General features: G+C 56.9%; 1 protein-coding gene across 1 annotated transcript; it reads right to left on the reverse strand.

Annotated features, from left to right (window-relative positions):
- LOC120220371 (alanyl aminopeptidase, membrane) lies at positions 1-24689 on the reverse strand. Its single transcript, XM_039217451.1, has 21 exons — positions 24668-24689; positions 15617-16511; positions 15005-15147; positions 14594-14733; positions 14079-14205; positions 13832-13986; positions 13529-13642; positions 13263-13406; positions 13073-13138; positions 12875-12940; positions 11268-11443; positions 10943-11022; positions 9583-9716; positions 9431-9486; positions 8387-8534; positions 5625-5716; positions 5031-5141; positions 4734-4901; positions 3896-4036; positions 3388-3469; positions 1-614 (listed from the first exon to the last, which is right to left on the reverse strand). The coding sequence occupies exons 2-21, from the start codon at positions 16285-16287 to the stop codon at positions 462-464; spliced, it is 2967 nt and encodes a 988-aa protein (XP_039073382.1). The 5' UTR covers positions 16288-16511; positions 24668-24689; the 3' UTR covers positions 1-461.
- Positions 24690-26435: the final 1746 nt, after the last annotated feature.

A 26435-nucleotide genomic window follows, 5' to 3' on the forward strand; every position in this document is an offset into this window, starting at 1 on the left:
TTGATCTAGAAATCCTTTATTTACATTTTCTCTTAGAAAAAAATATATAGATCTTTGCCCTGTTGATTCCTCAGGTCCAGGAACTTTATGGGAAGGTGAGAGAGGGCACAGGGCTGTCCCGTAAGGCCATCCATCGTCCATCTTGGGCTTCTGCTCATCTGGCCCCAGAGTTGGGCTTCCCTGAGATCAGCCCCAGGGCCCTGGGTGACAGGCGTCGCGGGCCAGGGCTGGGGTGGGAGTTGGTGGGAGGGGCAGGGACTGAGAAGTGCTAGGGCAGTCTGGCCATCAGGAACTGGAGTGGCCCCGTGGGCGGAGTGGAGAAAACGGGGACCAGAGACTTTGTCTCTGGGGCAGGGACACCACTGCCTCAGGCTCCAGGAAAGGGGCCCTGCCGAGGGCCCCTGGGACAGACACAGAAAAGGCATCTCACACGGGGGCCAGGTGACTGCAAGGACCAAGGACTATGAGCTGTTCTCTGTGAACCATCTGAGCACCGTCTCCTTGTTTTCTTTCACCCACTTGATGTTGGCTTTGGTCTTCTCCAGGGCCTGCTCCAGAGCTCGGGTGGCTGAGCCGAAGCCTATGTTCATGTTATTCTTCTTGAACTGCTCCAGCTGCCAGGAAAGGGAAGATTCTCAGCGTCAGGCTGGGTCTTTAACACAGCCTTGCGGGGAGGGCTGCCCCATCCTCGGACCTTCCCGTCCCAGTAAGGCCCTTGCACATAGAGGGGCCACAGCCTGTTCTGCAGGAAGAGAAAGGACTGGCCCTTCTCTGTCCCTGGGATAAAGTCCTCCTTTAGGGCAGAGATTAAAAACAAAGCCTCGGGTGCCTGGGTGGCTCAGTCGGTTAAGCTTCCGACTTCGACTTCGGCTCCAGTCATGATCTCAGGGTTTGTGAGCTGGAGCCCTGAGTCAGGCTCTGTGCTGACGGCTCAGAGCCCGGGGTCTGCTTCAGAGTCTGTCTCCCTCTCTCTCTGCCTCTCCCCTGCTCATGCTCTGTCTCTCTCTCTCTCAAAAAGGAATAAACATTAAAAATACTAATAACAAGATAAAAAAATGAAAAAATAAATTGAAAAAGATGTCACAAATTAAAAGATGTATTAGTATCAGAGGTTGTAGCCAAGGCAATTAGACAAGAAAATGAAATAAAAGGGACCCAGAAAAGAAGAAGTAAAACTATCTCTATAAGCAGATGACATGATTTTGTATACAGAAAACCCTAAGGAATCTACCAAAAAAAAAAAAAAAAAAAAAAAAACCACTACTAAAACTAACAAATGCAGCAAGGTTGTAAGATGCGAGGGCAATATACAGGATCACACTGCATTTCTAGACACTAGTAATGAAAAATATGAGAATGGAATTAAGAAAGCAGTTCCATTTCCAACAGCATTAAGAAGAATAAAACACTGAGGAATAAATTTGACAAAAGAAATGCAGCACTGGGAATGCTGGCCGCTACAAAGTGCTGGTGAAAGAAATTAAGAAGACCTAAATAAAAGGGAAAAAATATCCAAATCGACCCAAATCTGTGTTAACGGATTGGAAGATTTAATATTATTAACATGGCAATGGTTCCCAAATTGATCTACGGATTCAACACAATCCATATCAAAATTCCAGCTACTTTTTTTTTGCAGAAATGGACAAGCTGATCCTAAAATTCGTAAAGAAATGCAAGGGACTCGGAATAGCCAAACAACCTTGGACAAAGCTAGTGGGCTGATGTTCCTAAATTCACTACAAAGCTACAGTCATGGAGACAGTGTGGTACTGGCTGAAGGAGAGACAGACAGATCAATGGAATACAATTAAGAGTCCAGAAATAAACCCTGGCATTTACAGTCAATTGATTTTCAACGAGGGTGCCAAGGCCAATCAGTGGGGGCAAGAATAGTCTGCTCAACAGATACTAGTGAGACAATCGAATAGCCACATGCAAAGGAATGAAGTTGGACCCTACCTCACATCATATACAAAAATTAAGCCAAAATTGATCAAAGTCCTAAATGTAAGAGCTAAAATAGTAAGACTCTTAGTAAAAAGCCTCTATAAATCTTCATGACCTTGGATTAAGCAATTGTTTCTCTGATATGCCTAAACACAAGCCATAAAAGAAAAATTAGAAAGCTGGAGTTCAAAAAAAAAAAAGAAAGAAAGAAACCTGGAGTTCAGCAAAATAAAAAAATTTTAATGTTTGGGATGACATGATTGAGAAAGTAAAAAGGCAATCCACAGAATGGACGAAAACATTTGCAGATCAGACTTCTAATAAGAGTCTAGTATCCAGAATACATAAAGAACCCTTACAACTCAAAAATAAAGAGACAAGTATCCCAATTAAAAAACGGGCAAAGGATATGAACAGACACTTCTCCAAAGAAGATATATGAATGGCCAATAAGCACATGAAAAGGTGCACAACGTCATCACTCGCTAGAGAAATGCAATTCGTAGTACCTCGCACCCACAGAATGGCTATAAGAAGGAAGGAAGGAAGGAAGGGAGGGAGGGAGGGAGGGAGGGAGGAAAGAAACGTAACAAGTGTCCAAAGACATAAAGACAACCGAACCCCCCTATACTGACATTGGAAAGTATGTTGGTTACTTTAGAAAACATTTTGGCAATTTCTCAAAAAGTTAAACATAAAGTTACCAAACGACCCATCAGTTCCCCTCCTAGGTGTACACCCAAGAGATATGAACATAATCGTTTGCTCAAAACTTTGTACTTGAACTTTCGTAACGGTGTTATTCATAATGGTCAAAAAGTGGAAACAATCCAACGTCTACAGACTGATCCATGGATAAACAAACGTGTTATATCCATACAACGGAATATTATTCAGCCATAAAAAGGAGTGGTCTGCTATAACATGGATGAAACTTCCACAAAAGGTCTCATATTATGTGATTCCATTTTATGAAATGTCCAGAATATGCGTATCCATAGAGACAGAAAGTAGATTAGTGACTGCCAGGGGCTGAGGACAGAGGATTGGGGAGTGACTGCCACAGTTTCTTTTTGGGGATAATGAGAATGTTCTGGAAACAGATGGTGGTGATGGTTGTACAAGCTTGTAAATATACTGAAAGCCATTTGACGTGGTGAGTTTGATAGTACATTAATTATATCTCAGTTAAAAAAAGATAAATCAACCTAACACAATGAGTTGCCTTTAGCTTCTGATTCAAACATACATATCGCTGCAAAATGAATTTTAAAAGAAACAACCTAGAGGATTTAAGAGGTGCCCCAGGTAGAGGGGCACCTGGGTGGCTCAGTCGGTTGAGTGACCACACCCAGGGGGCGCTGGCTGAATGGCGGCCCGTTTAGACTCAAGATGGGCCTCTGGATGCCGCCCTAGGGCCCCGGGCTTTTAACTTACCTGCTGCAACTCGAACTCAGAGGAGAATCGTCGGGTCACTGCCTGGATGAGGTTGGAGAAGGAGAAGGAGCCAGTACCGTAGCTGCAGGGGTGAGGAGAGAGAAGAAACCGTCAGGGGCAGAGAACTGATGTGCACGCCCCTCTGCGACTGTCCCCATCCTGTAGGTGAAATTAAGTGACACGCCCAAGGTGATACCCCTAGGGACACCAGCACAGGTTGGATCTGTGTCCTCGCTCCCAGGTCTCCAGAGGAACAGACTTTCTCTGCTCCAAGTGGGAGAAAGGACAGCCCCTACCCCACCTTGTCTTTCGGTTTTTGCCCCCTCCCCCGCCCCCCCCCCCCGCCTGACCTCAAGCTGGGATAACTGTCCAGCACTCCTAGGAGGTGCCCACAGCCCTCGCCTTCCAGCCCTGTGATGTCTCAGGCACACAGACCTCCCCCTCCCCCTACAGGGCTCCTCAGCCTTGGCGGGTACTGCTCGCCGCCCCCAGACTCCTGCAGACTCACTCCTCAAAGAGTTTCTTCCAGTTGCTCTGGACAAAGTCCCAGGCCAGGGTTTGCCCGACGACGTTGTTGGCAATGCTGCTGAGAGTGGAGGTGACATCTTGTTTCCGGATGAGGCTGGAGTTCAGGGTGTAACTCAGGAACCTGTGAGGGAAGGATGCTGAGTTCCGGACCACTTCCAAGGGCTGCAGTCGGAGGATTCGAGACAGAGAACCCAGGAAGCCAAGGGACCCCGCCCTCCCCTCCCCCACACCTCTCCGGCATCTTCTCCGTATCCCTTCAGCCTACTGAGGGTTGAAGACCCCTTCATCCTACCTCCCTCCATCCTACCAGAGCCAGGAGCCCCGTACCAGGTATGGCAGGCACTTTTGTCTTTGACATTGAGGGAGGCTTTTCTTTACTGGGGTCCGGGAGGGGTGGCATGCATGTACCCAGTAGGAGCCAGCAGCCCTCATCCCAAGGGCGTGGGGCGTGCCCAGCTGGACATTCAAAAGGATTCAGGTCCAGCTGCGCCAGAGCCCTTGATAAAGAGGAAAACCGAGCTGCCGGTAAAAGCGTGGGACGTAGGCCCAGACCTGGGTTCAGATCTTGGCTCCACCACTTACTAAAGCCCCTGGACTTTGGGCAAGTTGTTTTCGCTTCTCTGAGCCTCAGTGCCCTCATCTGCAAAATGGGGAAGCTGCCGCCCCACCGCACAGGTTTGTGAGGATGCCGTGAATGGGGGTACGGAGGCCTGGCTGGTTCCTGCTCTCCGGCACGGGGGTGGGGGGGGGTGCCGGTCCCCAGCGGGGAGGGGAACTTACACACTTACACAGCCCCCGATGGGTCCCCCGGTCCTCACCTGTTCAGGATCCAGACCTGATTGCTGCAGGCCAGGGCTCCGCGGAGTTTGTCAGCCTCGTTCACCAGCTCGGCCTTCTGGAACTGCTCCCACACGAAGTTCCACTCCTCCTCGCCACCCTGGGCGATGGCGTTGCAGTACACGGTGGACCGCAGGTTGGGGTGGATCCTGGCGAGGGATCGGGGTGTCAGGGCTGGAGCCGCGGCAGGGGAGTCGGGGGACGCGGGTGCGATGAGGACACGGCTGTGGGCTTCGGGGACTGATGAAGGTTCGGGGATGAGCAGGGGATACACTCACATGTTATTTTGGGGGTTCTTCTTCCACTCGGCGAAGAGCGTTGAGACCAGCTTCTCACACTTGGCAACCCCGTAGGAGCAGGCGGTGCTGACGGCGTTAATCTCGTTGTACCTGCCCCCGGGGATGACACTCGGTCAGCACGCCCGTGGGTCACGTGGGCCAGACTCGGGCAAGGACACCCTCCCACCCCCTGCTGACCCACAGCTCCGGGCAGGAGGGCAGGGCTGGGCGGCTCTGTCTGAGGCTGCAGACCCCCTTGCTCACTGGGTCCCCCAAATTGCTTTGTGCCTTGGGCAGCCCGGGGACCTAAGAGAGGCCAGCACAGGCTCGAGCCCCCACCCGGACACCGAGAATCTGAATGACCAAGCCCCTGAGGGGACCTCAGAGATTCAGGTAGGTCCTGTGTACAAAGAGATCAGGCGGTCCCCCGGGCCGCCCAGGGCCTCAGGGCGGGCCCCCTCCTCCAGTCTGGCCAAGAGACGGCCTCCCGAGGGCGCTGCAGGGCTCTGCTCTGGACCCCCAGCTGGGGGGTGTCTGGGCCTCCAGAAATGAGCAGAGGAGCGAGGCTCCGGGCTTCTCAACAGGCACACTCACTGTTCCATGAGGGTCTGCGGGTGGCTTGTCCAGTTGAGGGTGAGGACTTCGAAATGGTCGAAGAGAGGCGTGACCTGCTTCTTCAGGTAGCTCTGGGGAAAGGAAAACACGGAGAGCTTTGAAGGCAAGACTGCTGCCCGGCCTTTCTGGGGTCCACGCAGCCTCTGAGGGGGATCCGGGTGCACCAAGGGCTAATGGCTATGGAGGCGGGAAGGCCGGAGGCTCGGGGCCCCGCCGAGGCAAGCAGCACTCGAAGGGGCCGCCCTGCCCAGGTTTCAGATCACTGGTCTGAGGTGCTCCCACCTGACAGCCTCCGTCAGCTCCAACACATCAGGTCTCGGTGTCATCAGTTTTTAATAGTGTTGGGTCCCCCCGCCCCCACCCCGACGGTGAGTTTCCAGCGTCTGTTGTGAGGAGTGTGGAAAACACAGAGCAGCATATGCAGAAAATAAAAACTGCCCAGGAGCTTTCCCAAACCGTGATTTTCAAATTGCTGAGTTTACCCCTTCTTTTTCCTTTTCTACCCAGCATATCCGTCATTCTGTCTGCTGCCCTTGCCCCTGACCCTGTTACGTAAGCTCTGCCTCATGTTATTAAAACCCTTTGTTGGGGCGCTTGGGAGGCTCAGTAGGTTAAGCGTCTGACTTCAACTCAGGTCATGATCTCACAGCCTGTTGAGTTCGAGCCCCGTGTCGGGCTCTGTGCTGACAGCTCAGAGCCTGGAGCCTCTTCAGATTCTGCGTCTCCCTCGCTCTCTGCCCCTCCCCCACTGGTACTCTGTCTCTCTGTCTCTCAAAAATAAACATTAAAAACTTAAAAAAAAAAAAAAAAAAAAACCTTTGAAGGCTTGGGTTCCACACGGTAGAACTGTCACGGGCCCCAACCAGAATCCATGTCCAAACATCAAAGGAATACACCTCCAAGAGCAAAGAGAATAGAAAGGGAGATAAGAGCGCATGAGAGACCCACGCAGTCAGGGAGCTACAAAGTAGAAGGAGAGAGGGACCAGGCAGAGTGACAGAGCTATCAAAGGGCCTGCCCCGGGGTGGGGGTGGGAGGGCGCAGGGAGATGGAGCCCGGAGCAAGGCTTGCCCAGACGTGGCTCAGAATCAGGGTCTGCAGGGGACAGGGGTGAGGCAGGGGCTGGACAAAGGGTGAAGGGGGCCAAGTCCCTCCTTGAAGCAGGGCAACACCCCTCCCCGCCCCGCCCCCCCACAGGTGAGGCTGAATCAGTGGGGCTCAGCATCTGGGACCCCAGACACAGCAGAAGGGTTGGCCGACTGCAGAGAGGGCCAGAGATGAAAGTTCATATCCTGACTGCAGGTACCTCCAGTCAGTTTCTTTCTCCCCCGTGAGCATCATAGAAAGTGAGCATCACCAGCCTCATTAGATAGAGGATGATTCCCTGGTCTCAGGGGAACACACTCATGGACACACATTTTTTTTTTAAAAGTAATCTCTACTTAACGTGGTTCTTGAACTCACGGCCCTGAGATCAAGAGTCATGTGCTCAGGGGTGCCTAGGTGGCTCAGTTAGTTAAGCGGCTGACTTCAGCTCAAGTTATGATCTTGCAGTTCGTGAGTTCGAGCCCCATGTTGGGCTCTGTGTTGACAGCTCAGAGCCTGGAGCCTCTTCGAATTCTGTTGTCTCCCTCTCTCTCTGCCCCTCTCCCACTCTCTGTCTGTCTCTTTCTCTCAAAAATAAACATCAAAAAATTTTTTCAAGAACCACAATACAGTACATGCTGAATACTGAGTTGATCAAATATTGTGACTCTATTAGGATAGAGTAAATCTCAGGTAGGCAGGTTAAAGAGTTAAAATCTCGCCTGCCATCAAACCTCTTTCAACCTCATAGGAAGTTAATGAGAAAACTTTTTATTTAAAAAATGATCTCTTCAAGTTTTTATCTAACAGCTTCGTGAGATTCCATCAAGTGGATATTGTAGCTTACCTAACCGATCCCCAACTACTGGATATTTTTTATGGTTTTTTTTTTTTTTTTTGAGTTTTGGTTTGGTTTGGTCTTTTGTAAATCATGCTGAGTTTCTCTCTGGTCTTCCTCATGGGAGCCTCAACCCCGCCACCCCCCACACACCCCAACTTCAAAGCCGTTAACACCTGCATCTCCCTCTCCGCCCGTGGGCTAGGATGATACAGGCCGGCTCATTTCACAGAGCGATTCACAGGAGAGGGTTGTCCAAAGCCACACAGCTGGTAGAAGGCCACCTTGCGAAGAAGGTCCTTTCTGGACCCTTTGACAGTGCTAACTGCCAAATCAGCAAACTTTGCTACAAGTCTGTGTCCTTTCTTTCCTTTTAAGTTTATTGACTTATTTTGAGAGAAAGGGAGGGAGAGATAGCAAGCGGAGGAGGGGCAGAGAAAGAAGGAGGGAGAGAGAGAGAGAAAGCGAGAATCCCAAGCAGGCAAGTGCAGAGCCCAAAGCGAGGCTCGAACCCACAAACCATGAGACTGTGACCTAAGCTGAAACCAAGTCGAACCTGAACTGACTGAGCCGTCCAGGCGTCCCCGTCTGTGTCCTCTCTCGGCCCTACCTGAGCTGCTCACCTTGTCAGTACCTGCTCCCGTCACCCCACACGCCTCGGACCACCACTCTGCCCAGCCTGCTCTCAGCCAAGGACCCGTCGTCCCGTCTGCCTGAAGGCTACCACCCCTCCAGACGATACTTCTATTAACCCCCTGATGGTGCATTTCAGGCACTGGGTGAACTGGCCCTCGAAGCCTGCCCCGCCCCTCCGTACCTTCATGGGGCCGTAGACCTCGGAGCGGTCGAACATGAGCCTGAAGTAGCTGAGGCTGCTCAGGGCGGCCTCCCAGGGCATGTACTCGGTCTCTTGTTTCAGGAAGAGAGTGGTGTTCAGCGCCAGAGTGACAGGGACCTTTTGGGCACTGGGGACAGACACAGGGGCTCAGGTAAGAACCCTCATTGAGTCCAGCCCCACTAAGGGGGCCCCAACCCCTTCCTGAAACCTGAGAGCCCCAAATGAGCCAGCTCCAGGGTTCACTGCGGATGGTATGGGGGGTAGGTAGGGGTGGGGCCGGGTGTAGGGATGGGGGACATGGAGGCTGGGTGGTACCGAAAACAAGGTCAGCTCAGGCCCTGCCTTCACCCCCTGCCAATCACATTCCCCTGCATAGTAGCCCCATTTTACAAATGGGAAACTGAGGCTCAGAGAGGTGAAGGGACCTGCCTAAGGCCACACAGCCATGAGAGACAGAGCTGAGACACATAAGGACAAAGAGCCTATGCTCTTTATTCCGTCCACCTCTTCTCTGTTCTGCTCGGCCCCCTGTGCCTTCCCCCCTTCTCCTCCTCAGACCATCTGTGCACCTGCGGTTCATAAATGTCCCTGTCCACGGGTGACACCACCTAAGTCAGAGCTTAGCACCTGCTGGGAACACAGTAGGTGCTGAATAAATATCTGTGTATCCATGCTGCCTCTCTCCTGTCCTGTACTTCCCAGACTGTTTTTAGCATCTGGCATGGTGGCCGAGCACACAGTCAGTCCTCAGAAAAAGCCTGGTGCTATGGAGCACAGTGTGTCAGCCAGGCCTGCGTCTGGCTGTCACGGAGCTACCGAGTGACCCCAGGTAAGTTACTCAGTCAAACAGAGTCTCAGATTCCTTATCCGGGACGTATGGGCTGTGACACTAAGTCTGCAGGGGCGTGGGGGCCCAGGGAGGGGAGCCGAGAAGCATGGGGAGCTGCGGGGTGCCCGGGGCTGTCGCCGCAGAACAGCACAGGCCTGAGACTGGCTGGGCCCCAGGAGGAAGGGGGTGCTCACCTCGCCAGGTTGAAGGCGTCGTGGATGACTTGAGCCCGATTGAGGACAGGGATGACCTAGAAGGGGCCACGGAGCGTGTGAGCTCAGGCCGCCGCTCGCAGGGGCAGGGCCGGGGCCGGGGGCAGGGGCGGGGGGTGGCGGTAGACACCCACCAACCGGTCCCTCTCCAGCTGAGTCAGGATCTTCTCCCAGTTGTCGTTGTCATAGTTCACCACGTAGTAGCCCGTCACGTTGAGGTTCAGCAGAACCCACTCGTTAGCTGCGGTTTTGAACAGGTCGCTCTGGTCTGCGGGGAGAGACCGGGGTCAGGTGCGGCTGCTTGGCCTGTCCTTCTCCAGGCCTCCCGTGCAGCCTGGCACCGGCTGGCCCGCAAGCCTCGGGCGATGCCAAGCCAAGGGGGAAAGGGGCGTTCGTCGGACGGGGCTGCCAGACCACGTGTCCACTCTGCCCCTCGTGCCCACCTGTCTCCCACGGGCTCCGCACGGCTGGGCCAGTGACAGCCACCCAGAGGTCTCCATCTGCACAGCCTCAGCACACTCGGACCAACTCCACGGGCTGCCGTGCCTTCCTCCTCTCCCCCTCCTCCCCCTCCTCCTCCTCTCTGGACTTGAAACAGCTTGATCTTACCCTAGTCACCTAGTGGGAGGCCCGGGCAATGCCTCCCGGCCAGTCAGTACCCCCAGTGCTGCCTCTCTGTGCCCCCCCTTCCAGCCTGGCTCCTAGCACCCAGAGGGGGCCGTCCACACCCGCAGGGCAGATTCAATCGCCCGCCACTTCCCACCTGCCCTGGCTCTTCCTGCCCAGGGGCCACAGCCATCGTGTCGTACGTGGTACGTACGGATCGCAGCCTCACCTTCAGGGCACATTTGTGCCGCAGTCCTTAGTCCTCTCCTACCTCCATGCCTCGCCTTTGCTCTTTCCTCGGCCGCCAGGAGCCCGGCTAACTCCTTTTCTTCCTCTAAGACTCAGCTCACCTCCTCCAGGAAGCCTTCCCTCACTTCTCCATGAAGCCGAGTCTTTCTTATTCCTGGCTCCCTGCCCCAGGTCCCAGCAGCCCGTGCATGCCTCTGTTAAGGCATCCATCATAGCTCTAGAAGGTTTTAACTGCTTATCTTCCTTCTCTTCATCTGCGGGTTTGGCCCCAGCAGAGGATGAGCTGCCTTGACCGGTTTGCTCAGTACCTGGTAGAGTAGGGCTGTTCACACTTTGCGCCAGGCGCTGTTTTAAACACTTCGTGTGGCTTCTCTTCTTTAATCCCCACGCAACTCAGTGGGGTCGCTATTGTCCTCAGTCCCATTTTATAAACGAGGAAACGGGAGACCAGAGAGGAATGGTGACCTGCGCAGGGTCACAGAGCTGAGCAGCAGCCGACTAGGGCTTAGAACAAAGGAGTCGGCTCCATTTGTTGAATGAGATGATGAAGGAAGCCGGCGCTGAGGCCGGCCGTAACCCCGGAACGCGGGCCAGGAGCTGGGGGGGGAGGGGGGGGCTGAGAGGGCGGGGCTGGGTTACTTTGTTTGACGCCCGGCATCCAGTGGTCCTGCTGAATCTTGCCGTTTTTGAGGGAAGAGATGGGGACAATCCACAGGTAGCTGCAACAGAGGCCCAGACACCAGGTGATGAGAGACCGCCGCGCTCGGTCCCAGGCCCCCAGGCCCTGCCCGGCCCGGTCCGGGCCCCGAGCACGCCCACCGCCCCGGCCGGAGAGGGAGAGCCCGTCTCCAGCCGCTGGGGCCGGGACTGCAGCAGGTCAGGACCCACTATGGTCAAGGGGCAGCACAGCCCCGCCCTGCAGGGCCCCCGAGGGATGCCCGCCTCAGTGCCCCCTGCTGCTCACTTGAACTGTGAGGGGCGGGTGACAACGGACTCGGGGTCAAGGAGAAAGTGCTGCTGGGAGAGGGTGCCTGTCCGGGTGTCCACGGTGATGACGGGGAAACCCATTTGTAGGGTCCAGCGGTCCATGATGTCACTCACATTGTTAGGCAGCTGGACGACCGTCTGTTTGTCTACAACCTGGAGCACAACGAGACGGTGCATGGCCGTCAGCGGCCCACCCAGGGCAGCCTCGGCAGACCCACTCTGCGGGGAGGAAGGGACAGCAGAGGAGCCCTGGGCAGGGGAGGGGGCATGTAGGCAGGAGCCTGGGTCCCAGCCCAGCTGGGGCCCTGGAGGATGGGAGGGGAGAGGAGGGAAAACCCAGTCTGCATCACAGGCAGGTGCAGAGAGAGGGAGCGGGTGTGGGTGATCTGGGGATGGGCTCAGGGTCATTGCTATTGTCTTCCGAGGTCCTTTTTTCATCTTTTTCCACGCACACACACTGCCTTAGTAATCACAGCAAAAACCCAACCACGTCTGTTAATAACTGAGAGAATTAAGACAGGAAAGAGGAAGAAGAGTCTCAGAAGGGCACAAGTTGCACAGGGAGGGGAGCTGGGGGCTGCTGCAAGGGTGGTGGTGGGGTTCAGGCCCAGAGGGAGTGCACTGGAGGGAGGGGTGGAGCCAGACAGGCATCTGGCGTGGAGGAGGGCTCAGCTGTGAGGACAGGAAGGAGCGGGAAACTGAGGCAGGCGAGGAAGATGGTGGATGTGAAGGGGAGGGGCCAAGGCAGTGAGAAGCCCCCTGTGAGCAGGTTGTGGGACGGTGCGGGGAAGAGGGGAAGAGGGGGAACCAGAAGATAGAATGTGGGCCAGAGACCAGCATGGAGGGCACTGGAGCCCAGCTGTGACTCTGTGACAAGGCCCTGGGTCTCCCCTCCCTGGTGGGCCTGGGGTCGGGATTCCGGAGGCATCAGTCAGGCTGAGGAGGGGCCGGGAAGGAGCCCCAAGGGAAGGGGAGCTATGAGGGAAGATGGGGAAGTGTGCAGACTCCAGCCATAGCAGAGGCAGGGGAGGCGGGAAGCGGGGAGAGGGGTGGTCGGAGGGTCTGCGCTGCAGATGGGAGGTGCTTGGGGTCTGAGTGCCCGGAATGCAAGGCAGGGCTGGGTGGAAGGGTCAAAGTTCGTGCTGGGGGGCGGGGGATGCTGGTGTGTGCAGATTGAGGCCTGGGAGGGGCCGGCCGGCCGGGGCACAGGGCGGCCAGGAGTGCTGAGTACAGAGAAAGACGGGCTCCAGAGTGCCAGGCAGAGGCGGGCTTAGGGACGGAGCAGGCTGGCTCCTCACCACTAGGCTCAGGGGGGCCGCTCGGCTCACGGAGCTCACTGCGGGGGAGGGGGGGAGGCAAGCTGCCCACGGTCTTGAGCCACAGTCTCACAACGCCTCCTCCAAGGAGCTATCACGGCACCCACCTTACAGAGAAGCAACTGGGCTTCAAATGACCCGCCTGGGCTGATGAGCAGTGGAGCCGGACACACTCCCCTACACATCTGCACGTGTGCTGCCCCCTAGGGACTTAGGGCCCCGCAGGCCCCCAACGAGCCGGCCGCCAGGGGGCCTGATGCTTACTGACCTGTTGCAGGTGCTTCCACAGGTCCATGTAGATGGTGTTCCCGTATTGAAAGGTATGGAGGTAGGACTGTGGAAAGACAGGTCACAGTGAGGGCAAAGCCGATGATCCCCAGCTGAACGTCTGTGGCGACCGGGGCTCAGGGACGCACCTCGGGGCCCGGAGGAAACCCAGCCCCCACAGCTGCCCGCGGGCACTCACCGCGACACCCTTCTTGAATAGGTCCTCAGTCAGGAAGCTGGAAAGCATCCTGAGAACGGAGGCTCCCTGGGGAAGGGGGCGGGGAAGGGCTCAGAAGGCTGTGCGGAGCCAGCCAGACCATGTGCCCCCACTGGACAAGGGCAGATGCCCCCAGTGCCCGGGCTGTGTCCCCACCGCACAGTCTCGGTACCTTGCTATAGGAGATGGAGTCAAACACCTCGCTGATCTGGGCCGGCGTGTTGATCTCCGAGGCAGGAGTTGACAGCGGGTGGGAAGTGGCCAGGGCGTCGATAGCCATCACGCGGTACACGTCGTTCAGCACCATGAGGTCCTTCTGCAGAGCCCCGATGGCTATCAGGAGGCCGGCCCGGCAGGGGGCGTCCCAGGTCTTCCCCTCCGCCGACCCCTCCCGGCCCCTCGTCCCCAGACCTCGGGGGCCCGGGACAGCCTGCTCACCAGATTCCAGGTGGGCTCCGCGTAGTCCGCACCCAGGTACTCCACGTAGGAGGCGAAGCCCTCGTTCAGCCACAGGTCATTCCACCACTCCAAGGTCACCAGGTTCCCAAACCACTGTTGGGGAGGGAGGGTCAGCCCTGCGGGCCCCGCTGCCCTTGTGCTCAGCATCACTGTGACCCCCCCTCCCCGACTCTGCCATCTGGCCAGGTGGGACCCTCCTCCCTTCGCAGGTGCCCAGGGTGGAGCGGGGACTTGAGCCCCCTCCGCCTTCCCCTACACTGCCTGGGGCGGGGGCAGGGCTACCTGGTGGGCCAGCTCGTGGGCGATGACGGTGACCACACGCTCCTGGTTGCCGATGGAGGAGGACTGATTGTCGTACAGCAGTGCGCTCTCGCGGTAGGTCACCAGCCCCCAGTTCTCCATGGCGCCGGCGTTGAAGTCAGGCAAGGCGATCTGGTCTGCGGTGGGGGGGTCGGGGAGGGCCGTCAGGATGGCCTCTGCGCAGGGAACCCCATCCACTGACCACCCCCCACAATGCCCCCTCGCTCACCCGATTTGTTAAGTGGGTAGGACGTGTTGTAATGTTGGGCAAAGAAGTCTAGGATGGGGCCTGTCACTTTCAGGGCGTAATTGCCATGGCCCTGGTTGATTGCACTGGGCCGGGCCCAGATCTGGATCTGCAAAGAGGACGGAGGTAGGTCAGAGGGCCCCCTGATGGGTACTGAGCCCCAGGGACCCCAGGCTGGTAAGGGGGGCACTAGGTTTGAGGGGCTGGGGGGGGGTCTCTGAGGCGCTGGGAGTCTAGGGAGGAGCTTTGGGAATAATAGCCATGGCCACCATCTGTTTGCCACCCGTGCATTGGGAGCTCCCTTCATGAGGACAGGCCCATTTTTCAGATGCAGAGACTGAGGGTCAGAGAACTTAAGACACTTGCCAGAGATCACTCAGAGCTGGGATGTGAACACCGGCCTAACAACTCAGGGGCTGAGATGGGAATGACTAAGACGGGAATACCCCTCAGGCCAGGGCCAATCCCCCGGAAGGAGCGGCGGGCCCAGTTCTCACCAGGACGTTACTGGGTGCTCTTGTCTCCACACAGGTGAACTCGCTGACGATGTACGCCAGCAGGTAGGTCGACATTACAGGTGTGGTCTCGAACTCAGTGATGGTCCAGGCGTGATCTTCAGGAAGCGGGATGCTGGGGCCTGACATGGGGTGTTCAGGCATGTGAAGATGTCTCCTCTCCCCTGCCCTGCTTCGCTGCCCAGGGCTGCCTCCTGTCTCCTCTCCCCTGCCCTGCATCCCAGCCCGGGGCTGCCCCCTGTCTCCTCTCCCCTGCCCTGCATCCCAGCCCGGGGCTGCCCCCTGTCTCCTCTCCCCTGCCCCGCATCACAGCCCCGCCTCTCCCCTGCACTGCATCCCAGCCCGGGCTGCCTTCTTCCCAAGGCTCTGTGGCCCCGGGACAGATCCACTCACCACTGGGCAGCATGTTGGACAGGGCCACCGTGTTGTTGGGGTGGATGATGGTGATGTTAAACGTGGCCTTCATGGCGGGCTCGTCAAAGCACGGGAAGGATTTCCGGGCTTCTGTAGCCTGCATTTGTGTTGTGGCCAGCACCCTGCCCAAACCAGGATATTAGAGGGTGTGCTGGCGGAAGGGTGGGCAGAGTGGGGGTTTTAGGGTGTTGCTGGGCACGAAAGCCTGCTCCGGCCTCATCCCTGCCCTCCCCGCCTCCCCCGGACAGCCTCTGGTTCCTGACAGGCTGGTTCCTAGGGGAGATCAGAGCTCCTTCAGGAGTCAGGGTCAAAGTCCCGACAGAATCCCTGCCTGAATTAACTAGGAGGCCTTGGGAAAGTTTCTCTCCACCTGTCCGAGGGGTTCTTTCGCCGCTTGCCCCTGATGTAGGGTACGGAAGCCCCCCAGGGAAGAGCTGCCCCACCAGCCCCTTGCGGATGGAGTCACGGCCAGCCGAAGTCTCCAGGAGGGTTCCAGGCCCGCGATCCAAAACTTCCCTTGGCCCCCAGGATCCAGCTGTGCCTCAGCCTCTAGGACCCGCCCCCAACTGAGCAGACCCAGCCGCAACTTACTTTTTGACCCCGTTCTCCGAGTACTCGCTGCGGTAGAAGCCCGCCAGGTCGTCGGCCAGCTCGCCCTGAAACGTGCTGTTCATCTCGTACAGGACACTGGCCACCAGCGGCTCCTGGAGGTGCACCACCAGGTACTCGGTGAGCTCTACCAGCTCAGTGCTCACAATGGTGGGCTGGGGCTGCGAGCCGTTCAGGGCCTGCAGGGTCACCCTGTGCCCCTGGGCTAGGGTGTAGTTGAGCTTCTTGCTGTGGATGAGGATGACGCCGGTGGGCTTCTTGCACAGGAAGTGAACGGTGCTTGTGCCCGTGAAGACATACAGGCCGTTATCGTTGGGGCTGAGGTAGGGCCTCAGCATCACGTTGTAGGACACGGGAGTCAGTGTCTCGGGCAGGCGGTAGACATTCCACGGCTTGCTTGCGTCCAAGGTGGTCGCCGCGGTGGTGGTGGGGCCGGTGGGGGCCGCGGAGGGGGCCGCGGAGGGGGCCGCCGAGGGGGCCGCGGAGGGGGCCGTGGAGGGGGCCGCCGTGGAGGCCGCCATGGAGCTCTCGGCGTTCCTGTTCTTCTCCTGGGAGTAGACCACGGACAGAGCGATGATGGTGGACACGGCCGCCACGCCCAGGAGGATGCCCAGGATGCCCACAGGCTTGGAAATGTAGAAGCCCTGGGCCATGGTGAGGGCAGGGGGGGAGCTGGGGGAGCTTCAGGACGGCGAGGAGCAAGGGCAGCGTCTGGCCAGACTTATATCCCCGAGGGGGTGAGGGAGGAGCCCCACAGCCCACAGATCGGGCAAAAATTAACCAGGGCTCAGATGGACAAAGGTCAGTGGGCTGGCCGGGGCACCCTCTGCTCAGGCTCCAGAGAAGATGAGATCCAGGAACAGTGTGCTGGGAGGGCCTGCTGGGGGCAAACAGTGTCCGGTTAGAGGCCGCAGGCAGTGGAAGCGCGGGGCCGGGTGGCGCTGATCTGCCCGTGCGGGGACAGAAGAAGCGGGGCTGAGGTTAGAGTCTGCCCAGGATTTCCCAGGAGCAAGAGGTGGGAGACGCAGAGAGGGAAAGAGCTGGCCTCTGGCTTGGGTCAAGAACGTCTTGGGTCACCCCTGCGGCCAGTTCCTGGCGGGGTGCCTGGGGGCTCATCAGCGACAGGGGTCCAGCCATCCCTCACTTCTTCCAGAGTAAGGAGCCCTCCGAGGTTCCCCCTTCCGGCCCCGAGCTTCTACCTCAGCTCTCAGCATGCCAAGGAGAAAGAAAGATGTTTTGCCACGTTTTGTTCAGTTTTGTTTTTAAGTGTTTATTTATTTTGGAGAGAGAGAGCGAGCAGGGGAGGGGCAGAAAGAAGGGGAGACAGAGAACCTAAAGCAGGCTCCATGCTGTCCACGCAGAGCCAGATGCGGGGCTCGAACTGACCAACCGTGAGATCGTGACTTGAGCCGAAGTCAGACGCTTAACCGACTGAGCCAGCCAGGCGCCTTTGTTTTTTGTTTTGTTTTGTTTTGTTTTGTTTTGTTTTGTTTAAAAAAGGGAGGCTGGGGGCGCCTGGGTCTCAGTCAGTTAAGTGTCTGACTCTTGATTTTGGCTCAGGTCATGATCTCGCGGTTTGCAAGTTCAAGCCCCACAGCAGGCTCTGGGCTGACAGTTTGGAGCCTGTTTAGGATTCTCTCTCTCTCTCCCTCTTTCTCTGCCCTACCCCGACCCCTATCAAAATAAATAAATAAACTTAAAAAAGGGAAAGAGAGAGAGAGAGAAGAGGCTGGTAGAGACTTAACCTGTTCTCAGCTGTGACCTTGGGCAGATAACTTTACCTTCCTGAGATCTCTCTCTTCATAAAGAGATACTAGCATTCCTCTCTCAGGTTTGTGGTGCAGATTTAACGAGGAAACGGATTAAACTCCGCGTAACAGAACCTAAACACCGTTCCCTTCTTCCCCACTCAGAGCTCGGCCAGGCCTCTATTCCTGTCCTTAGTGGAAATGAAAATATCACTTATCACACTTAATAAAATGATGGTCATTGTCACTCTTCCCATCCAGCAGCCCAGTGTCTCAGACCTTGACACCTCCCGACCTTCACCTCCACGTCCAATTCCCTCGTCCTCTGATCTGACTGTGTCCTTGGTCAAGGTCACTCTTCCTGTTTATGCAGACACCCCAATACCCCTCCTGGACTCACCACTTCCACTCGGGCCCCCCACACCTGTCTGGCACAAGAACTGGGTCATTTTTCACCACAGCTTACACCTTCCCTGAGCCTCCTGTCTGGCTCAGTCAGATGAGTGTGCAACTCTTGAGCCTGGGGTTGTGAGTTCAAGCCCCATGTTGGGTGTAGAGATTACTTAAACATAAAAAAATTTTTAATTTGGGGCGCCTGGGTGGCTTAGCGCTTAAGCGTCCGACTTTCGCTTAGGTCACGATCTCGCGGTTCGTGGGTTCGAGCCCCGCGTCGGGCTCTGTGCTGACTGCCAGCTCAGAGCCTGGAGCCTGTTTCAGTCTGTGACTCCCTCTCTCTCTGACCCTCCCCTGCTCACGCTGTCTCTCTCTCTCTCCTAGAAATAAATTAAAAAAACATTTAAAAAATTTTTAAAAATGTTTTAATTTTAGTCAGCTTTCATTCTTTCTTTCTTAATGTTTGTTTATTAATTTGAGAGAAAGAAAGAGAATGAAGGAGAGGGGCAGAGGGAGAGGGAAAGAGAGAGAATCCCAAGCAGGGTTCGTGCTCAGTGCAGAAGGGGGGCTTGATCCCACCACCGTGAGATCATGACCCGAGCCGAAATCAAGAGTCAGATGCTTAACCGACTAAGCCACCCAGGTGCCCCCAAAACTAGAATCCCAAAAACAAAAAACCTTCCTTTTGTTCATAAAATCCCGACTCCATCGGGACCCACGAGCTCGGGTGCCATCAACCCGCCCATTTCCCAGACTCGTTCTCATCACACTCCCTTCTGTCACAGTGGTCTAGCCACTCTGGTCTTCATCCAGCCTCTTCACCACAGGCCCTTTGCACATGCTGTTCCTGCAGTCTGAATCACCTTTTCCTCCTTCTTTCCCCGTGTATCTCCTATTCATCCTTCAAGTCTTCCTCAGGGAAGCCACCTCGACCTCCTTGTTCCATTCATTCCCATTAGTCGCCATTAGTACCATGAACCTCTTCTTCAAAGCCCTGTAACTCAGTGCACTTTTCCATTTGATCGTGTGGTAAGGGCCTGAATCCTGCCTGTCTCTCCCAGCAGCCGTGGTCCCCAGGAGAGCAGGTCCTTGGCTGCGTCTTCTCAGCAGCACCCGCCACAGCGCCTGGCGGACACTAGGCGCTCCACACACGTTTGTTGAGTGAATACACACATGCACGAATGGGCGAATGAATAAGTCATTTCAGGAATCCCTCCTTACTCAAGTCTTTCTAGCCCATTTCCACCCATCCCTACCCCCACTCTTGCCCTGGGAGAATTGTCTGCCCCCTTCTTGAACCTTCCTCTGATCGTGGCAGACAAGCAGTACTCTTGTTAGGGCCAAATGTATCTCGGGGTTCACATATGCCTGCTCCGTAAAATCTCGAGGAACCTCACGTATCTGGCACTCCCTGCCCCGGCCCGGGTCCGCCATCCCCTGGGCCCACGTGAAGGCTCCGTAAGTAAATGGACCCACGGATCAATTCACTCCCGTGTAACTGCAAGAATGACTGACTGACTGCCACCATCATATGGCCAGGGGACGCAAGGGTCTGAGTGCAGGGTCTTCGGGGGAAGCCTGGGTGCCCATCTATCAGCCTGGGTGGGGGGGGTCCACGCCCTTGGCATCTCCATCCTTCTACTAGAGACCTGCCCACAGGGCTCCTGTCTGGGCAGCGTGGACCCCCCACCGCCGTGGCCAGGAGCCACCTCCTCAGGTCCAAGCTGCTGGCCACGGGGCACTAACGGGAAGCCAAGTGCCCAAGAGAAACCTCTGGCTGGGGCACGGCGACAGGGAACTGCGGCTCCCAAGGGCGACGTGTCACGTGCTCCCGATCTCCTACCACCAGGGCCAGAATTTGCCTAGGGAGGCCATCTTTATCGGAAGTGGCACTCAGGGCCACATGTCCCCCTGAACTAAGCTTCACTCTGTCCCCGACTGGGCCCGCAGCCCCCCCCCCCCCACCTTCACAGCAGAGAAGACCCAGCAGCCCACTTGGCCGAATCCCTCCAAACAAAGCAAGAGGCCCTGCGTGGCCCAGTGTGGTCTCTTCCTGTTTGCTCTGGACGCGGACCACAGGCCCAGCTGGCCAGGATCTTTACTCTTTTGGAAAGAGACTCTAGTTTTCAAAGCTCGTCAGCAGGCAGCTGATTGCCCTGTAATGAGGGGTCTCTGCTCTGGGTGCCATGGCCAGCGTGGGATGGGGACTCAGAGAGGGGCCCCATCCGTGGCTCCCACCTTCCAGAACACTGAGAAGCTCCCCCCACCCCCGCTCCCCCTCCGGCACGGCCCACGCCTGGCCATCCTCACACCCCACTGGGTAAGAGTGGCAAGTACCCACCCCCACCAACCTCACCGCACGCCTCAGCAGAAGCGTCTTCCTCTCCTCCCCAGGCCAGGCCTCCGGCTCCTCCTCGCCTGCCGGATGTAAACCTCAGACCCTCTGCGAACTAGACCCTCTGGCCTGTCCTCTTCCCAGTGCCTCGTGTGATTCTAACTGCAGGAACCTCCCAGAGCCAGGGGGCCTTTTCGTACCTGCGCCTTTACTCACCCGCTTCTGCTACCAGGAGGGCCTTTCCTCTCCCTCCTGTCAAACTCCTATTCATCCTTCAAAGCCCAACTCAAATGTCACTGCCTTCTCGTGCCTGACGGCTCCTCTCCCCTCTGTGCCTCACTGGCCTCTGGTTCACATTTCTATCACAGCCCTTACGAACAGGCCGTCTTTGTGTCCAAAAGCCTGCCGCTAGACCGAAGCCCCTTGAAGGAAGATTCTAGAATTCTGTCAACCCCTCCATCACTGGGCAGGAGCCCAGTAAATACCGGCTAACTGAATGCTAACGTACACAACCCCTGCCAGGGCTTTTAGGTCTGGCGTGATCCAGCCCCCAAGGGTGCTCTCGTCTCACCTCAAGCTCTCTTCCCCTGTCGCCCCCGGACTCTGCCCACCGGCCTTTCTGTCCCGCAAGCCCACCACATCCTCCCTCTTCCAGGTGCCTGCCGCGAGCCCCTCCTCACCAGCAACAAGGCGCTCCTTGGGTCAGGAAAGCTTCTTTGTCCCCCTCGCCCACCATCCCGGGGGCTCACTTTGGCGATGCGGTCCCGGGGGGTCCTCCCGCCCCCCCGAAGCCTCAGAGCACGATGGCAGTAGCGCCCCCCGCACCAGGCAGCCACCTGGCACACAGCACGCGGGTGACGCGTGTTTGCAGAACGGATGCATCACTAAGCAAATGAGGCGACGGTTAAAGGTGGAACTCAGTGTAGTTCAGACACTTGATCTTCAGGGCGGATTGCCCCCCCCCCAAACTTCACACTTCTCCGCCTCTGCATCATCCACACAAACCACCTTTGTGAGATTTGCATAACCTTGATCCTCCTGTATATTATTCACTTAATGTTTTCCCTTAACTCAATCTTAACTTAATGCTACTTCTGGGCAATAATCACCATGAACTCATGGTTAGATGTGCTAAGTTATCATTTTTCCTATACCCCTTTTAATTAAGATTATTGATTTAAGGGGCGCCTGGGTGGCTCAGTCGGTTAAGCGTCCGACTTTCGCTTAGGTCATGATCTCGCGGTTCGTGGGTTCGAGCCCCGCGTCGGGCTCTGTGCTGACTGCCAGCTCGGAGCCTGGAGCCTGTTTCAGAGTCTGTGACTCCCTCTCTCTCTGACCCTCCCCTGCTCACGCTGTCTCTCTCTCTCCTAGAAATAAATAAAAATATTAAAAAAAAAAAGATTATTGATTTAAAAACTATTTAAAAACTATTTGAAAACTAAAATCATCTTGTGTAACTGCACTCACCCTGGGAATTCTTCCTCTACCTGTGTGATTCTGGGGGTGGGGGCGGTGTTCCCTGTGGGCTGTCTTTGGAGTGTGACCTTTCTGTAGGTGAGCAAAATGTGTGTATCTTTTACTGTTAATCTCTCTTTTTTTAAAATTTATTTTTTGAGAGAGAGAGAGAGAGAGATTGAGCAGGGGAGAGGCAGAGAGAGAGGGAGAGAGAGGATCCCAAGCAGGCTCCGTGCTGTCAGCACAGAGCCCGCTGCGGGGCTTGAACCCACAAACTGTGAGGTCATGGCCTGAGCTGAAATCAAGAGGAGGACACCTAACCGACTGAGCCCCCCAGGCTCTTCCCTTTCCCGTTAATCTCTTGACGGGGGAGAAGCTGAGTACCTCTGGCCCCAACTCACCCAAAGCAACCTTCCTATGGGTTCCTACATTTCTGTCTGTCTATATTTTGATCTAAAGAACAGAGGTTCTTCCAAATTTGAAAAACAGATTAAGGAGACACCTTGGAGGATATTTAAGCCATAGTCGCACATGTAGGAGACCTCAGCTGAACAAGAAAAAGTCACCTTTGTCTCAGATGCGGGGGAACACACTGCCTCCTATTCAAATGTTTTATTTTATTTTATTTTTTATTTATTTCTAGGAGAGAGAGAGAGAGAGAGACAGCGTGAGCAGGGGAGGGGCAGAGAGAGAGGGAGTCACAGACTGAAACAGGCTCCAGGCTCTGAGCTGGCAGTCAGCACAGAGCCCGACGCGGGGCTCGAACCCACGAACCGCGAGATCATGACCCAAGTGAAAGTCGGACGCTTAACCGACTAAGCCACCCAGGCGCCCCCACTGCCTCCTATTCAAACATGGAAACAACCAGGAGCCTGGGAGGGGGTGCGGCGGGGAGAGCCCCGGACCAGCCGGCCAGCGCGATCCAGGCTCCCTCACAGACCCCTGGGTAAGCTGCTTCTCAGCGCTTGCTCAGTTGCCCTGTCACCTGCGGGGCTGGGCGGGCTGGGTCCTGGGGACAGCCTGAAGCCCATCTGTCTGTCCTGAAGGAACGGTGAGTGGGAGGCAGCGACGAGGCTGGGGCCCCAGCACAGGGCACACTCTGGCCCCTCAAGTCCCTGGCCTACTGCCAGGCTTCTGAGGTCTCCATCCACAGCTGCACCGGGCTGGGTGTGGGCCAGCCCCCCAGGGTGCTTCCTCTGGGAGCAGCGGACCTTGTTCATCCTGTGAGAACCTCAGAAGGGCCCTGATGGGGAGTGAGCTCCTGCTATAGACTTCTAGCCCAATGTAGGGCACTCAGGGGGAAAGGAGCAGAGAGGCCTTGGGGGGGTGGGGGTGGGGGGGGACACTCCGGGGCTGCGGCTCTTGCCTGACAACCGCCGTCTGTGTAACTGAGCACCTACCGCAAGCCGCGTGCCCCACCAGGACAATCACCACCAGTGGAAGCCGAAGCACAGAGAGATTAAGTGACTCGCCCAAGGTCACACAGCTGGTTAGCGGCAGCTTTTCCAGGCTCGGCTACACAAGCATCCTCCCTCCCCACCTCCCTCCTACCCCAGCCCCCATTCTGTCCTGCAGGGCACGTGAGAGACAGCAGGTCGCAGATCCGGGCAGGATGGAAGGTCTGATCATCTTAGGGGAACTATGTCCCGTCTGGGTTTCAGAGGCACATTCCGCACGGAGCTGCAGGGAGTGGCCGAGAGACTGAAAATCTGACGGTCGGTCGGGCTCTGCAAAAGGGCCGGAAGCTCCGTGCCTCCAGGAAGGGAAGCTGCGGGTGGTTCTAGAAAGTGGAACTTCTTGGCAGCAGGGCAGGGCCGAGGGGCTGCCCGCGGAGGACCCTGGCCCAACTCCATGGGTGTGGCTGGGGCCACTGTAGGGCTGTTGATGACAGACACCTAGGGACGGGCCCAGGCAGGGGGTGACGGCTGACCTGGAGGAGGGCACCACGGGGCCGCGGCGGGAGCGGCTGGGCCACCAGCCCCGCCTCGCCTCGCACTGTCCCGTAGCCCCCAGCAAGGGGGCCTGGACCTTCCACTAGAGCCACAAGCCCTGGAACCACACCCGGTTCCAACCCCCCACTCCCCTGGCCCCTTCCGGTCTGGGGACTCCCCCTGTCTCTTCAGAGTGCTCAGCGATAAAGCTTCAGGGGCTCCGCTGGCTGAGCGTCGGGCTTTGCTCAGGTCACGATCTCACGGTTAGTGGGTTCGGCCCTGGGTCAGGCTCCGTGCTGACGGCTCAGAGCCTGGAGCCTGCTCTGGATTCTTAACTCTCCCTCTCTGCCCCTCCCCTGCTCTGCTCTGTCTCCCAAAAAACGAATAAATGTTAAAAAAAAAAAAAAAAAAGTAAAAAAAACAAAACAAACCCAAAACTTCAAGCAGGGGGTTGGAGGAGCTTAGGGATGTGGGAGTGGAAAGGAGCTGATGCTCCAGCCCCCAGAGACTGGGGGAGGGGGTGGGGGGGCGGCTGCCTCACGCTGTTGGGCGCCTTCCCACCTGTGAAATGGAAGCAGCTTAACCTTCTTCTGCAGGGAGTCTAGCCTTAGACTCCACGGCCTCAGGGGAAGCAGGTGAGTGGCTGTAAGATCTCAGCCGGATCTCTGCCAGAGGAATTCCTCGCACTTGGGGGGGGGGGGGGCTGGGGGACGGGCAGCGGGCACCCAGCCCGGCCGCCAAGGCCCAGCACGAAGCCCCTGAAGCCATCCGGGAGGCGGCGAGAGAAGGCTCCCGGCAGAAACGGAGAGAAACGGAGAGAAACGGAGAGAAACGGAGAGACAGGGGCAGGACACCCTCCAGGGGCTACAGAACCACCCGCGGGGAAGGACCCCAGGCCGCAGGTGGAGTGAAGGAAGCTGGCCCCGGCGAGCCCCGCCCGAGCCTGGGGCCCTGGCGACCCTCCCTTCCATTCCCGCGGACACATCTGGGTTCCCCGCCACGACGTGTCGTCCTGCATGGAACCTGCTGTCCGTTTAGGAACAACCTCTCGTAAAAAGAAGAGGAGGAGGAGGAGGGGCGGAAGGAAAGGAAAAAGAAGGAAAGAAGAAAACGTTTCCGCTCTCCCTGGGCCTCAGTGTACCGGACTGAGAAAGGGGCGTCGGCAGCCGACCTGGGGTTCTCTGCTGGCGTCCAGGTCCCCGGCTCACTCCTGCTGCCGCCCTGCAGCCCCTCCGCGCTCGCAGCGCCACCCCTGCAGCAGCCCCGCACCTGCCCCGCCGCCTCGCAGCCCCCCACCCCCGCCCCGCAGCCCCGCCCCCACCCTGCCGGCCCCGCCGCGCCCGCAGCCCCGCCCCCGACCCGCACTCGCCCCTCCTCACCTCAGCCCCGCCCCGTCCCGCACTCACCCCTCCGCGCCCGCAGCCTCACCCCCGCCCCGCACCCCTCCGCGCCCGCAGCCCCCCCCCCCCACCGCGCCCCACTTGCCCGAGGGACCCCGCACGGGCGCTCGACCCAGGCCAGGTGGGAGCCTGCTCCCCGACGACGTCCACCAGCCCGGCCGCCACCGAAAGCTGCCCCGCCAGGGCCGGACTCCTCCTCTCCCGGCTTTTTAAAGGGAAGTAACCTGACCCGACCACTACTCCTCCGGGTTAACCCCTTTCCGGCCACCCGCCCGCGGCCCCGCCCCCCGCGCCCGCCCCCGCAGCCCGCAGCCCCCAATCGCCCTCGGGCTCGGGGCCCCCTGCGCCCTCCCGCCCACCGTCCCCCGGGGGCCCGCAGCCTCGGCGCCCCGCCCTTCCACATCTGGACCGCACTTGTCACCGAAGAGCCTCGCTTTGGAGTCTGGGGTGGGGAGCGAGAGTCCCTGTCACCAGAAAGAAACCAGATAACTGAACCTCGCCAACAGACACGTATTTTTCAGATTTAACATATTTCCTAAAATGTTTTTATTTATTTTGGGGGGGGGGGCGGCGAGCAGGAGAGAGGCAGAGGCAGAGAGAGAATCCCAAGCAGGCTTCGTGCAGTTGAGTAGAGCCTGACCTCAGGCTGGGTCTCAGGAGCCTCGAGATCAGGACCTGAGCTGAAATCAAGAGTCGGACACTTAAGGACGAAGCCACCCAGGTGCCCCTTGCCAGGACAGAATTTAACTTTGGTGAGACTCGGGGCTCATCATCAAGAAGGCAGAGAAGAAGCAGGGTTAAGCAAAACAAAATAATAATGATGATGATGATGATGATAATAATACAATTAAAAATTTTTAAAATTAAAAAAAAAAAAGTAAAAAGCCCAGAGCCAGGAGTGTGCACACGCTCCTGGTTCAGATTCGGTTTCCAGAAGCTGTGAAGCCAGCAGGGCATTCTTCTCTGGGTCTCTTTTCACTGGTCGGTCCCCGATGAGACTTGTATTCCTTTCTTCTGGCTGCTGCGACAAATTAACACAAACTTAAAACAATGCACACTTAGTACCTTCCAGTTCCGTACATCAAATCCAAAACAGATCTCTCTAGACTAGACTCAAGGGTGTCCACGGGGACTCTGTCTGGAGGTTCTAGGGAGCATCCATTTTTTGCCTTTTCCAGCTTCCAGAGACCACCCACATTCCTTGGTTGGTGGCCTCCGCCATTTTCAAAGCCGGCAATGGCCCGTCTTTCTGCCACTGGGTCAATCCAACAACTAGCTCTCCTGCCTCCTGCTTCTACTTCTAAAATCCTTGTGATTACACTGTCCACCGAGATAATCCTAAATAATCTACCCATTTTAAGATCAGCTGATGAGCAATTTTAATTCCATCTGCAACTTTAGTTCCTCTTTGGCACACAGCATGACGTGGTCACAGTTTCTGGGGATTGGGACAGGGACATCTTTGGGGAAGAGGGCAGCATTCTGGCTACGCGAGACTTTCAAGATGCCTTCCAGAATCTCAGGTGTAGAAGCACATGT

This window comes from Hyaena hyaena, unplaced genomic scaffold, assembly GCF_003009895.1.
Source record: "Hyaena hyaena isolate Hyena2069 unplaced genomic scaffold, ASM300989v1 scaffold_13, whole genome shotgun sequence".
Taxonomy (NCBI): Eukaryota; Metazoa; Chordata; class Mammalia; order Carnivora; family Hyaenidae; genus Hyaena; species Hyaena hyaena.